We start from the raw sequence: 15,027 nt of genomic DNA, 5'->3' as shown, positions 1-15,027 counted from the left end.
CACACTGGGACCTGTGATGGAGAACACAGTGTTTACTGGTTCAAAAGCTCTGAAGAATCTCATCCAGGACTCATTTACACCCATGGAGACAGGAATGATCAGTGTGAGAGGAAACCAACACACAAACACAAACCTGTGTCTACAACTTGCCAATGAAGAACCTGAGTCTTTCTCATGCTGGGACCTACTACTGTGCTGTTGCCTCATGTGGACACATACTGTTTGGAAATGGGACTAAGCTGGATATTGAGGGTGAGTCACTTCCATTATATAAACAGTAATTCCTACTCCCTTATCAAACCTACGATGAAAACAGAAAAACATACTAAAAGCTCTGTTTCTGATGTTTGGCACTCTGCAGGTGAGATGGACTCTCTTGTCTTGGTGTATGTCTTGAGTGGAGCTCTGACAGTCACCACCATCCTGGTTATTTTACTGGCTCTCTTAATTTACAAGATGAACAAAACACACAGCTTGAAATCGGGGACAGGTAACAGATACTGCTGATCTTATCTTGTATCTGACAGCTTGTATTTACTGAATTTGGCTTATCATTTAAATTGTTGCTTATGTGTTTCAAAACCAGAGTCGCAAGCAAGATCTTCATTCCCCTCCACAGCAGAAGCAGAGGTAAATTTAATTTGTTTAGATTAGCTATTAAAATTATTATCCAATCCCCTTGTTATTTGGTACATTCATCTGCGTGTACCTGGGGTGTGTCTGGGTCTTGAAATTACCTGGTGAATATGCACTGCATCTTTTTTTTTTTTTTTTTTTTTTTTACTGGTTTTCACTTGTTTTTCTAGAAATTGTTCTGATTCTTATTAGGATCCATATTGTGATCTGCTTTTCCATATTTTGCTACCAGGGTTACCAAGACGCACACAACCTCCATTATGCTGCTTTAAGTATTGACCTGCCCAACAGATCAAGAAGACAGAGGAACAACAAAAGATGAATGTGTGTACTCCAGTGTTAGGCAGTAGAATGTTACCTTTTTACTTTGTGAATAAGATGGCACATTCTTGGAATCTCTTTCAGTGTGCAATGTACATTTATATGTAGATCTTAAAATAAATAATATTAATATTATATCTTAATATTTTTGCTGTGTAGAGTTTCAAATATAGATATGTGTCCAAGAGCAGCTGATGAAAGAAAAAAATAATATGGACTCAAAAATGCCATCTACTTTTTGTCTCTGGGAATGTCAGTATAAAATTTAAGCCAAGCAGTTTCTATCACATCACACTGATGATCACAGCCACATGTCTACCTGTATCAAAAATAAAAATGCCAGACTTGAGATGAAAGACAGAAGATGTTGTGTTCAGTTCCCCAGTGTTTTGGATGGAGACACTGGGGGAGAACAGTTGCAAACACATGATCCTGAGAATTATTAGTGGACACAATTCTTCTGTGTGAAATGTTTTCAACATGACGGCATCCAACACTGATTTACACTGCAATAGTGATATGTAGAATACTTAGAAGTGACAAATTTGATGTGCATGTGAACATGGAGGTTTTTGTGGATCTTTTGCGACAGTCTGGTTCTGACAGTGCACATCATTCGTTCAATGAAAGATCACAGGTATAACAGATACCTGCTGCTTTCAGATGGCTGTAAAGAGAGTCACCAGTGTCTATTTTGTATGTGTGTGTCTGTGTGACCAAATATTATGGAACAAAAATGCACTGAGCAGGTAGTGGATCATGACAGGCACACTCTCTCTCGGCACCAGGATTTCCTCACACTGTGCCACATGGTGAGTAATTGTAGTCGAAGAAATAACCTCAGTACTCCACAGAAAATACAAGTTCACTGGTGTAGTGCTGTGAGAACCATGACAGAAAACAAATGGTATTTGGTCTTCTATGTGCACTGCGTGTCAAATAATAAAGCAGATCTAGTCATTGAATACTCGTGTGCTTTTGTTCTGCAAATGGTATCTCTGACACATCATGCTTTATGGGTTATATACTACTGTGTGAACTGAAGAAAGAATGTGACAGAACTCATCCCATGTCCATTACCATACCAGAGAAAGATCCCAGAAATAGAATTAAAGATAATAATAATCCAGCACATGTGACTTGCTTATGGGGATTAATAAGCCTCAGATCCTGCTCTGGGAGCCCCAGCAGGAAAGAACTGAAAATGTTTTGTGAAATGAATCTGTAGAGCTAAAGCTCAAACAGTGTTGTCTGGAGCATATACTGAAGCCCTGTCTGCTATCATTATCTGGTGGACAACACTTTGCCTGTGCATGGTAAACAGTACAGGGTCTATAACCCAAATGTGCTGGTTTGAAAGGATTCATCCATTTTGCGGAGGAATTCACAAGAGCCATGGTCTGTGACAGGACTATAACCTATCCAGATGATAAGTATTTGCTTGGCTATAACAGCAAGCTAACACAGCAACACTATATGCTAGCTAGTTAACTTTGTATATTTTGCAAAGCTTGAGATCCACCACTCATGTTTACAGTGACCCTCTACAACAGCAAATTAGTAAATTACGCATTTTAGCGTAAGTTTACAGTCTTCAGAAATATTAAAAGAACTATGTAGCGCAGAACTGTTGCTGGTGGGACTGTTTGTGTCAGACCACAGATTTCCCCCATTGTTTTATTAGATCCCTTTTCAGGTGTGACTATTTCTAAATCACTGAAGGAGAATCATTTTTAGTGACTGTTCTTACAGCATTTATAAAAAGTAATTTTTGCATCATGATATACCATTATAAGTTAGTTTACCATATAGTCTAAGGGTGTATATATGGCCTTTGGATATGATTATTAATATATGGGCTCTGAATATGATTTCTTTTTTTTTTTTAAAGAAAGAAAACATAGCCAGCATTAGCAATAACAGCTGGCTATAGAGTGATAGCGGTCTAGAAGCTCAGCAGCAAACGTAATTCCTTTATCACTGAGAGCTGTCACCAGGAGTGGAGAGCAGCAGCAATGTTAACTTTTTTGTTTCTATTTCACTTTTCTTCTTCTAACAGCTAGCCCTGGCCCATTCGTCTCATAATACTACTTTGCAATAGCGAGTCACTTTAGAGTCATGACAACATGACAGGATGATGAAGTAGCGCTGCCCAGAGTGCATAATAAAACCTTGTCTTGTAAACACAACAATGTCTGAAGCTCTTGGGAAGGACCATTGTTAATGCTAATGTTGGCTATGTAGTAATAGCTAAAATGTACATATATAGCACCTTTAAGGAAGTAGCTGAATTCCTCACTCAGAGTCTACTCCTTGGTATATAATATGGTCTAATGGTATAATAACTTATGAAAAAAGTGGTTGTTATTCCATTCACAGATAATTAAAACAGTTTTGTGTATCATCAAATGTTAACAATATATCAGTGTTGATTATAATTGGGCCTGTCTATGCCACAGTCACTCTGAAACCAGTTAGCACTGTGGTTCTTGGCAGGATGTAAGGGTATGTGAACTCTCCCATACTGTAGATTCTCTTTAAGACAAAGACCACTTAAACATCCCAAAACTGTTTCTTTTTCAGATAATGTGTGCTGAAACAGTAATAAGGGAAACTGGTAACAAACATTGACAATGCACTCAATTCTTTTTGTGTAAAACTGCTTTTTTATATAATGTCAAAATACTCAAATTTTTTATAGTATAATTTATTTATCTGCTTGGCATAGTCAAGTCCATTTGTAAAGGTCAGAACTGATACTAGTAATAATACTGAATACATAATAATATTAATAAGATAATTATGTTTCATAGAATATGTAAAAGCAAGATAAGAAGCTGTTATGTTTTTCTTATATCAATTTGATTCTACTCAAGCAACAAATTGACACTGTAGGTGGCAGCGAACATGTGATCATGCTTCCTATATGGGACATGCTGTAGAGTGTCACCTCTGACTGGCCAATCAAATAAAGTCCTGTCTCTTTAGAGTGGGCAGAGTAACGACCTGTCTTTCATTTGACATGGTAGTTTGAGCACGATGACACCTGCACAGTTTGTCCTCTATGTGATGTGCTTGTTCTTGGGGAAAATGGGTGAGTTCATTTATATCTTTCAGAGTTGATGGACATTTCTCATTATCTTGCTTTAAATCATACATGTGTTGATTAAAATATACTTTCTGCTATATGAAAATTGTGCATTGGCTTTGTCTTTCTTTTCACTTTAGCTCAGATGAAAGATCTGAAATTCTCCTCATCTGTTCGCCAAGAGAGACATTTTATATCCACTAATGTTGGTAACACGGTGACTTTGAGATGTTTCTATGAAGGTGATCCTGTAAGGCTTTACTGGTATAAGCAAACTCTGGGACTGGAACCAAGGCTCATCTCTACATTCTACAAGTATGAAAGAAATGGCACTTTTTATAATGAATTCAAGAGCAATTCACGCTTCACACTGGAAACTGGAGATGGTAAAATCACCTGAAGATATCAGATTTACGTATTTCAGACTCAGGTACTTACTACTGTGCAAGTAGCTATACATTTATTTTTGAATTTGCGAAGGGTACTGTCAGTGTAAAGGGTTCAGATTTGAACATCCAGGCTTTGGTCCGTCAGTCAGAATCTGAGACCATCAGCCAGGAGGCTCTGTGACTCTCAACTGTACAGTACACACTGGGACCTGTGATGGAGAACACAGTGTTTACTGGTTCAAAAGCTCTGAAGAATCTCATCCAGGACTCATTTTGGAGACAGGAATGATCAGTGTGATGTGTCTACAACTTGCCAATGAAGAACCTGAGTCTTTCTCATGCTGGGACCTACTACTGTGCTGTTGCCTCATGTGGACACATACTGTTTGGAAATGGGACCAAGCTGGACATTGAACGTAAGTAACTTTAAACAAGAGGTCGTCTAATATGATGATCTGTGATAGGTACATCTTGTCTTAGATGAGCACAGGGGAAGAAAAGCTTAAAGTTCTATAATGTCTTCTAACTTCTGGATTTGCAGATGAGGTGGAATCTCTTGTATTGGTGTATGTCTTGAGTGGAGCTCTGACATTCACTACTATCTTCAGTGTGTTATCAGCTTTCTTAGCATTCAAACTGAACAAGAGAAACCGTCAACAATCTACAGGTAAGATTGCATCTTACCGCTCTTATTTAGAAAGAATGTCCTTTAGATGATAACTTTTTCCTGTTTTTTCCAAAAAGAACCTCAAGTAAGATTTTCTTCAAATTCAGAGGTAAGTTGTAAGTTATGATTGACACACGTTAATAGCACGCTTCATGTCTGTCAGGTCTACTATTGTGATTTATATTTGGTAACCAGGGTTTCCAAGATGAGGACAACATTATGCTGCTTTAGGGGAAACCAAGGTTAAAGGATCAAGACGACAGAGGAACACCACAAAGAATGAATGTGTGTACTCCACTGTAAAGCAGTAGAATTGGATTTTGGATGTTGCATTTCTGCTTTGTAAGTAAAACAACATTTCTTACTGTCTCTTTTAAGAGGCAATGTAGATTTATGTATAGATTTTGTTTTTAAATATCCTCTTATATCTTAATAAGGACAGTCAAAAGTTATTTCCCTTTGGTAACATTTGGTCATGTTCATATTTAGGAATTCCTGCTGTCTTTGTAGTTTCTGTTTGTGTAGTTTCAATCAGGATGTCTCCACTGTAGTACTTAATTTTTCTTTCAAAGTAACTGATGTTTGCATGATTTTAGCTGAGAAGAATTAATTATTTTTGTGATCAAACTGTATGTCTATGTAAATAAGTGTTTTCTATTTCATCCTCAATTGTTTGAAAGATGCTATATGTAAGTTTACCAGCTGTTTACTTACCAGTGTAGAGGAAACATTGCGAATTCAGCATCCAACGTTTGTGTCTTTATTCACAAGAGCTGTCCCTACTTCTATTTCCATCACTTATTTCTATCACTTCTTTTCCTATAATGAAGTTAGCATGCTAACTAGCTAGCCTAGGCCTGTCTGTCATCTCGTAACACTAGTTTGCAAGTTAAAGTTGCGTCCACTCTGCCGTCAGTCCATCATGAGGGGATGCTGACCATAGCTATTTAACTTCTGGTCCACAGGTTCTCTGCCCCTAAGTTCTCCTGGTTTTCTTAAACCAGAATCTCTTCCTACTGGTTGTGAACAAACAAGGTGTTGGCTCTGACTCCTTTGCTTGTGCTGTGAACACTGATGAAGTTTAAGTGGTGTCTGTTGTGATTACTCCACAGGCAAACCCATCAAAACATGTTTTTCCACTTCCAGTACACTTTTATGGGCTTGTGAAAACAGTTGAGGATTTCCTCTTACCAGATCTAAGAGCTACTTGAAATGAACTGCCATCTACAGGCAAAAATTATGTCTTTAGCCATGCTAACAGAACAGCTCTGTGGCAATGTTGGTCAGTCTGTCAGTCCATCACTTTGGTCCAGACTCAAAAATCTCAAGAGAAGATGGTTAGACTGCCATGAAATTTTACAAACAGACACGGTCCTCAAAGGTTGAAACCACTGACTACAGCCTGTCTAGCACCACCAGCAGGTCAAAGTGTTCACTGATACAGTTAAGTACAGCCACTTATTGTCTTGTTGATTTCTTGTGTGTGTGTGTGTGTGTGTGTGTATGTTAAGTTCGAATTGGTCATTAGCATGCTAAAATGCTAAACCAAGATAGTGAACATGCAAACTATGATTAGTTAATTGCCAAAGGTGTAACATGACCAGGTATGTTTTTTTACTGTTAACATTACAGAGAAACTACACAGTGATTAAAAAAAATAACTGCTTAAGACTGTAACCACACAACCTACAGGTTATCGTGAATACAAACCTGTGGTTGTTAATTTTGCAATAAATCTAAAGCTAATTCAAAGATGACGAGTCTTTATGTTCTTCATATATCTCTCACCATGTAATTCTTCTCAGAAACTAAACTTGACACCATGGGTGGCAATGAACATGTGACCAAGTTTCCAAATTAGGACATACAGTGTCACTTCAGACTGGCCAATCAAACACAGTCCTGTCTATGAAAAGTAAAGACAAGTTCAAGATTCTTTCCACTCAGCACGATGACATCTGCACAGTTTGTCCTCTATCTTACGTGTTTGTTCTTGGGGAAAATGGGTGAGTTGTGTTCTTCTGATTGCAGTTTGAATCTTTTAAAGTGTATGGTCATGTTTTCATGTGATCAAAATGTGCATTCACTTTCATTTAATTTCAGCCCAAATGACTGAGGTGAAATTCTCTTCATCTGTTCGTCAAGATACACGTTTTATATCAGTTAAAACTGGAGACAACTTGACTTTGCACTGTTTCCGTGAGGGTGATGTTGCTTCAAGGTATTACTGGTATAAACAGACTCTGGGCCAAAAACTAAGACTCATCTCTTCCTTCTACAAGTTTGACAAAAATGGAACTTTTCATGATGAATTCAAGAAAGACACACGCCTCACACTGGATACTGGAGTCGGTAAAAATCATTTGAAGATAACAGATCTGCATATTTCAGACTCAGCCACTTACTACTGTGCAAGTAGTTATTCATACAAGTTTGTATTTGCAGAGGGCACTACTGTCAGTGTAAAGGATTTAGGTTTGAACATCCAGGCTTTGGTCCATCAGTCAGAATCTGAGACCATCCAGCCAGGAGGCTCTGTGACTCTCAACTGTACAGTACACACTGGACCTGTGATGGAGAACACAGTGTTTACTGGTTCAAAAGCTCTGAAGAATCTCATCCAGGACTCATTTACACCCATGGAGACAGGAATGATCAGTGTGAGAGGAAACACAACACACAAACACACACCTGTGTCTACAACTTGCCAATGAAAAACCTGAGTCTTTCTCATGCTGGGACCTACTACTGTGCTGTTGCCTCATGTGGACACATACTGTTTGGATATGGCACCAAGCTGGACATTGAGGGTGAGTCACTTTCTAGCAGATGTTGTCATGTCTTTTTCAGTTGTAATATTCAACATTAAAACTAACAGCTAAGACCTGTAATATCTCCTGGTATCTCACTCACTACAGTTGAAGGAGGCTCTCTTGTCTTGGTGTATTTCTTGAGTGGAGCTTTGGCATTTACCACCATCCTGAGTGTTTTACTGACTTTCTTAATATGTTTCATCAACAAGAGAGACAGCTGCAAATGTGCAGGTAGTGCACTGCTAATTTTTTTTATCGCTCATAGTGTGTACTCACTCAGCACAGCATTACAGCTAGAACACTTCTGAATCTTTTTCAGAGTCTCATGCAAGATCACCAGCCCCCTCTACAATGAATACAGAGGTATTTTTGTTCACCATTCAACACTATTCAAACATTTAAAAAGTGCAACTTATTAAAAACCCTTTTTACCTACTTCAGTTACTAAATGGGGATTTTCTGGTTTGTATTTTATTATCAGGCTCAGGAAAATGAAGAAAACATCCATTACGCAGCTTTAAGGGAACACAGGGTCGACAGGTCTAGAAGACAGAGGAACAACACCAAGGCTGACTGCGTGTACTCAAGAATAAAGCTGTAGAGCTGTTTCTTTGTAACAAGACACACCTTTTATCCGTGTTTCTAAGCAGCCTTAAAAGACACTGAGGTTGTGATATCAATATTTTCTACTTGTGACTATGCTTCTTTAGATATAATTTACTGTTTTTGTTGAATCATGTTAAACTTTGTCACTGGGGCAGAAAAATCAAGAGTCTGACACAAACGGTGACTGTGTTTGATAAAAGAAGAGAGGAAACAGAGGAAGAGAGAGTAGTATGACAGAGAAAGCTACAGTATGATATGGTATAAGGTATGACAGATAAAGCAGGTACAGCACTACAAAATCATAAATCTTAAGGAAACTGACAGCCAAGACAAACAACGTTTTCAGAGTCACCTGCCTATAGACATATCAACTAAATAGGATAAGAGCTTATACATAAGAGCTTTTCTGCCTGCTCTGTTCAATGGATTGAAGCAGGCGGGGCTCAGTTGGAAAAAAAATATGTATCTGTGCATTAATCTGAATTTTGCAATATCTGAATCAGAGTCTGACAGTAGTTGTTGGGTTGTTTGCTCATACTGTCAGGACACTGTTGATCAAATGTGATCAAACCACTCCCACAAAATCCTGATGAAACAGATCAGCTGTTTGTGTGTGCTAAACTCCTCATGATAACACCTAAGGATATAATCTTCTGAATTCTAACTTTGATAGTTGCTTATAAATGTTACATCCTATAGAGATGATGGGCTTTATATACGGTGTGATAACTTTGCATAGTTTGAATTTGTGGCAGTAGTAATAAATATGGGTGAAGTATGAGCAAAACCTTCTGCCTGTGAGCCTTACTTTATTTACCAGGTTTTACATAAAACCCTCAGGCAGGTAATGAGTTCATTTCATCTACTGTATGTGCTGAGAAGAGATGAGGTGCACCCCACCCTTCCAGCCAGTGACTATGACCTCAACTCTGTGTCACTTTAAAAAACGTATCTTGCTGTTATTCTTGCCATTGTGGTGGAAGTGACTTCAGTTGATACAATACAATGTGAAAGAAAAATCAAAACTGACTACAGCCATGCTAGCAGCTGTGTACTTAAGGCCAACTGGTGTGCTGCTAACACTGGCAGCTAACATGCTAACAGTGAAAATGTTTAACAGGTATAATGATGACCACTGTCTCCATCTTAGTGTAGCGTTTTAGACAAATCACCTGTTTCACACACAACAAACAGAACACCTGAGGTAGAGAAGTACATTTTCCTCTGTGTGATAAAAAGCACTGCAGCTGTTTCTAACTCAGTGTTTGAGGCAGGAAATGAAGGGAATGCCAGTAATGTAATGTCTGTAGTTTAACCTATATAGAGCTGGTTAGACCTAACTGACACAATTAACATTGACTAAGTTTTAACCTCATTATGAAATGCACATCAAAAATATTTGAGATTCAGTTTTGGTTTTTTTTTTAAAGACAGCAGCCTAACAAAAACAACAAAGTGAGTTTGGTTCATCAGTGAAATAGCCACGAGGGCACAGTGTTACAGTGAGAATGTCTATAGTTATTCATATATTCGTAGTTTTTAAAACTACTGCTATTGCTTGACAAAGTTGAGGAGCCTTGATGTTCTTTATATACTTCTCCTCATGCAAAGTTTCTCATGAAAGAAACATGACACTAGGCGGCAGTGAACATGTGACCACGTTTCCTTCAGTATGAAGGACGTACATAGTTACTTCTGGTTAGCCAATCAAACACAGTCTTGTCTGTGAAGAGAGTGAAAAGTATCAAGACTCTTCACTCAACACAGCAACCTGAGCACCATGACGCCTGCACAGTTTGTCTTTTATCTGATTATCTGTTTGTTCTTGAGGGAAATGGGTGAGTTGTGTCTTTGTGACTCCAGTTTCTCTTTAAAAAAAAAAACAAAAAACGCACAGTGCCCTTTCACTTCTAATAATTTCAGAATGAATGTGTTTAAGTTCTATCACATAGAGGTAAATGTGCATCATTTTTTGTTCTTTGTTAGGTGGTAAATGCTGTCTTGCTAATTGTTGCCATGCCATGTTACTAGGCAGGATGTTGCTAAATTATCATGCCTGCATTTAGTCAATACAGCATCAATGGATGATCACTCCATTGTCAAAAGAGCAACCCTGAACTATTCTCTGCTGTGCATATCAAGGTCCTTCATTCTTCAGTGACTTCAGAGGTGAGAAGAGTCTTTAAGTGCTTCAGATATCTCTCGCCATGTGCTTCTTCTTATAGAAAAGAATCAACATCATTGGTAGTAGTGAACATGTGATCAGTTTTGTCTTTGTTGCCCAATCAGCACAAGTCTTATCTCTGAAGAGTAAAGAATGTAACGGGGTCTGTGTCATTCAACACGACAATTTCAACATGATGACATCTCCAAAGTTTTTTTTTGTCTGACTTGTTTGTTCTTAGGAAAACTGGGTGAGTTGTGCTTTTTTTTTTTAACCAATTTGTTATAGTGTTTAGTCAGTTCTAACAGGAGGGTTTCTTTCTCTGATTACGAACAAAGTTCTGTCGCATAAAATTAATTGCAAATTTGCTTTTCACTTCAGCTCTGATGAGCAATTTCATCCAGTCCACAACTGTTCATCAAGACACTGCATTTATATCAGCTAATGTTGGAGACAACTTGACTTTGAGATGTTTCTATGACAGTGATGCTGTAAAGTATTACTGGTATAAACAAACACTCGGACAGAAGCTACAACTTATCTCTAATGCCTATAAGTTTGATAAAAGTGTCAATTTTCATGATGAATTCAAGGACAATCCACGCTTCACACTGGAAACCAATGCTGGTATGAATCACCTAAAAATCTCAGATGTACAACCTTCAGACTCAGCCACTTACTACTGTGCAAGAGATTATTTATTTATGTTTGAATTTGCGGAAGGAACTATTGTCAGTGTAAAGGGTTCAGGTTTGAACATCCAGGCTTTGGTCCATCAGTCAGAATCTGAGACCATCCAGCCAGGAGGCTCTGTGACTCTCAACTGTACAGTACACACTGGGACCTGTGATGGAGAACACAGTGTTTACTGGTTCAAAAGCTCTGAAGAATCTCATCCAGGACTCATTTACACCCATGGAGACAGGAATGATCAGTGTGAGAGGAAACCCAACACACAACACACACCTGTGTCTACAACTTGCCAATGAAGAACCTGAATCTTTCTCATGCTGGGACCTACTACTGTGCTGTTGCCTCATGTGGACACATACTGTTTGGAAATGGAACCAAGCTGGACATTGAAGGTGAGTCACTTTATAGCATAATTCTTCTTTTTAGAAGTATATTATTCCCACTTTAAACTTAGGATGAACACTGCTAAAAGCTCTGTAATGTCCTCTGGTGTCTGATTTTGTAGATGAAGACTCTCCTGTCTCTGTGCATTTCCTGGGTGGAGCTGTCACATTTACCACCATTCTAAGTGTTTTACTGGCTTTCTCAGTGTGTGTGATAAACAACGGAAGAAGCTGCCTTTGTACAGGTAACTGGTATTTTCTGTGGAGTATATTGTGTATTTGTTGAAACTGACATGATAAAAAGGAGGGTTTCCTTCTGTTTTTCAGAGTCTTCTGCAAGATTTTCTGATCCCTCCGAACTCAACACAGAGTACTTTCTTCTTAGATCAAAATAATATATCACAGTTTTTTTTAGCAATACATTTTTTGAGGTTTTCATTTCCGTCATGGATTGCATTGTAATTCACCCCTGTTCCTTACCAGGACTCCCAAAATGAAGACAATCTCTATTACAATGTTGTAAGGGAGAACAAGATCAACAGGAGAAGACGACAGAAGGACGACACCTGCAGTGAATGTGTGTACTTCAGTGTGAGGCAGTAGAGCTGAGCAATGTTCATCTTTTATCTCTGTGTGACAGAACGTGACCTAATGTTGACTCTTTCAAAATGTAACGTGGATGTTGTAAAGTTTTGTAAACATGATTTCACTTAAATATGATGAAGTCCAGCTTTCCAATAAACTCATCAAACAAGCTACAACACATGAAATGCAATGAACTATGAACTGCCATTCAAACAAAGATCTACAGCCTGTGAAAGCAAAACCTGTGCCACTGATGGTCCAGTCATAAAGTCATCAGAAACAGGCCATTCCTATTAGTAGTGCTGATTGTGCGTCACAAAGAAAGAGCTATCAGCATCGGTTTAATGCTTACATGTGGTCAGCAGTGTAAAGATCAAATCTCTGTATGGGTTTATGAGACTGGTGATGTTTATTTTAAAGATGATCTGTAACATTTTGTCTTTGTATATATGTGAATTCATCTCATTTTACAGTAGATCAGAATAAATTCTTTCTGCTTATCTTTGAGTGCAACTTTAATCAGCACAAATTACATGATGTTATATGGCAAGCAACTTGTGTCACTTACTTTCAGCATGAGAATTTTGTGTGTGTGTGGTGTGTGTGTGTGTGTGTGTGTTCCCACAAACCACAAAATGTTTTCTGCTAGTGTGGTGGACTGTTCTCATGAATGCTCATGAAAGATTTTAAAACACACACATACATACAAACCAGTGATAGGGAGTTTCAAAGGATCAGTTTTCAGAGAGATCAAGGAGGAAGACTTAATATTCAGTTTAGATTAGAGGAAAAACAAAGGTGCTTTTGGATCAAACACTGCAGAGGCTGGAAGGTCTCGTACAACAAATTAGTCTTGGACATCAGGAGTTAATTAGTCAGAGCTTTATGGCTTTAATCCTTCAGATTTGTGTCCTGATTTAGGTGTAGACGTAGGTTTTCTGTGGAGGCTACAGGAAGTATTCAGATCTAATCTGCTGTGACTGTGTTGTCTTGTAGATGCATTTTTTTTTAAATGTTCAGAACAAGCATACAACTAGAATTACTGCTTTTTGATTGCATGCCTCCAATCAACCAGTCCAGTTACAGTAAGCATGGTCACACTCTCCCCTGTTAAAAGTGTTGCAAAACATTATAATGGTTACAGTGCTAACAGTGAAATAACCTTTGACCTTTTGGACATATGTTATTACTTGTCGTGTTGTCCAATTAGACATTTGTGTTAAAGTTTGTCATTATTAGTTAAGAATTCTTGAGTTATGGCCAAATGGTTTTTGAGGTACACTGACCTTGACCTTTGACCTTTGACCACCAAATTCTAATCAGTTCATCCTGTAGTGCAAGTGGATGTTTGTGCCAAAGTAATGAAACTCCCTTGAGTTGTTCCTCACATATCATATTCACAAGAATGGGATAGATGTGAGGTCACAAGGACCTTGACCTTTGACCTTTCATTCCTGAGTCCAATTGAACATTTGTGCCAAATTTGAAGGCATTCCTTGTGGCATTCACTGAGATACTGTGTTCACATGATAGAAGAAGGAAGGGCGCATAGACAGACAATTCACAAACATAATGCTCCTGGCAAGGGCTGTCACCGGTGCAGAGGCATAAATACAATATACTCCTACACACAGGAACAACAAAAACTGAGACAGTTACGTACTGTGGCTTCTCATCACTTCAAGATGATTCCAAAGGCACAATGCAGAATGCACAATGAGGCAAAAAAAAAAGAACCACAGAGTAACAGCTACAGGCTTAAAGGAATCATGGGTGCAGGAAAACATATCTGTCCTAAAGCCTATAAATCATGGTGCATGGAGCACAGTGTCCACGTTAGGGCACCATGGAGGAAGCTGATGTTTGAAGCAGCTTAACACTCCATATCACTAGGAAAGATGTACAATGGGGCACCCTGGTAGTCAAGTGGTGCTTGTTGATGGCTGAAACAGACCCTGTTGACTAGATCCTTCTCATAATGGATCCTGGCAGTAATGACTGTTTGATGCTCATCAGTTGCAGGTTTTCCCCCTGGGCCATAATGACCTCTGTCATTCTTGACTGACTTGTCAAAGGTACTGTCACCACACAGCTCTGGAATCAGACACAAAATCCATCAGGCAACCATTTGCTACTCCTTCACTGACACTCACAATTTTGATATTTGGCTAACAAAAATGGCACTCCAAGTTTTTCACCCTCGCCTTCAGGGGTTGACAAGCGTGCTCCAAGAGAGTCAAACCAACATTCCACCGATTTGGATTTCATCATCCAAAAGTGTGGTAACTTTGCCTAGTACCTCAGCTTCCTCAGTGCAATGGCAGTCACTATCATGCAATTGCTAGCAGAGGCTCAGCTAGGGCTAGCTGATGATTCCACAGTTGGTCCTCATCTTTCTTGGGTTTCATGGCTGAAGAAAACTGTACGTCAATCACAACACGGCAGGAAACCTTGCAAGGAGTAAAAAAAGGACCAATACAGAGAGATGCCTATTGAACTCAGAGAGAGATTACTTCAAAGCATATTTAAAGATTAGAACTTCAAGGGATTTAAGTGGAAGTTAACGTGTACTCCCCTCCATCACTGAGCCACATATTGGATGATCAGCAATTCCAAGTAAGTTGTTCTCTTTTGAAAGCCTTTTCTGTACAAAAGAAACCAAATATTAACCAAACACGTAGA

General features: G+C 38.6%; 3 protein-coding genes across 3 annotated transcripts; all 3 read left to right on the top strand.

Annotated features, from left to right (window-relative positions):
- The first annotated feature begins 3,996 nt into the window (after window positions 1-3,996).
- Window positions 3,997-6,962, top strand: LOC127143273 (V-set and immunoglobulin domain-containing protein 2-like). Its single transcript, XM_051075739.1, is given in 8 exon segments — window positions 3,997-4,051; window positions 4,186-4,434; window positions 4,437-4,592; window positions 4,595-4,705; window positions 4,708-4,728; window positions 4,731-4,850; window positions 4,976-5,101; window positions 6,907-6,962. Coding segments are annotated over 8 exon segments (894 nt in total).
- A 26-nt stretch (window positions 6,963-6,988) lies between these two features.
- On the top strand, window positions 6,989-9,235 carry LOC108881993 (uncharacterized). Its single transcript, XM_051075534.1, is given in 7 exon segments — window positions 6,989-7,107; window positions 7,205-7,453; window positions 7,547-7,666; window positions 7,669-7,911; window positions 8,020-8,145; window positions 8,234-8,277; window positions 8,396-9,235. Coding segments are annotated over 7 exon segments (957 nt in total). The 5' UTR covers window positions 6,989-7,052; the 3' UTR covers window positions 8,516-9,235.
- A 1,695-nt stretch (window positions 9,236-10,930) lies between these two features.
- LOC108881981 (uncharacterized) lies at window positions 10,931-12,363 on the top strand. The gene is given in 5 exon segments (XM_051075738.1): window positions 10,931-11,638; window positions 11,641-11,769; window positions 11,883-12,005; window positions 12,088-12,130; window positions 12,285-12,363. Coding segments are annotated over 5 exon segments (942 nt in total). The 5' UTR covers window positions 10,931-11,070.
- Window positions 12,364-15,027: the final 2,664 nt, after the last annotated feature.

Source organism: Lates calcarifer, linkage group LG14 (assembly GCF_001640805.2).
Source record: "Lates calcarifer isolate ASB-BC8 linkage group LG14, TLL_Latcal_v3, whole genome shotgun sequence".
Taxonomy (NCBI): domain Eukaryota; kingdom Metazoa; phylum Chordata; class Actinopteri; family Centropomidae; genus Lates; species Lates calcarifer.
This window is presented reverse-complemented; position numbering and strand designations above follow the sequence as displayed.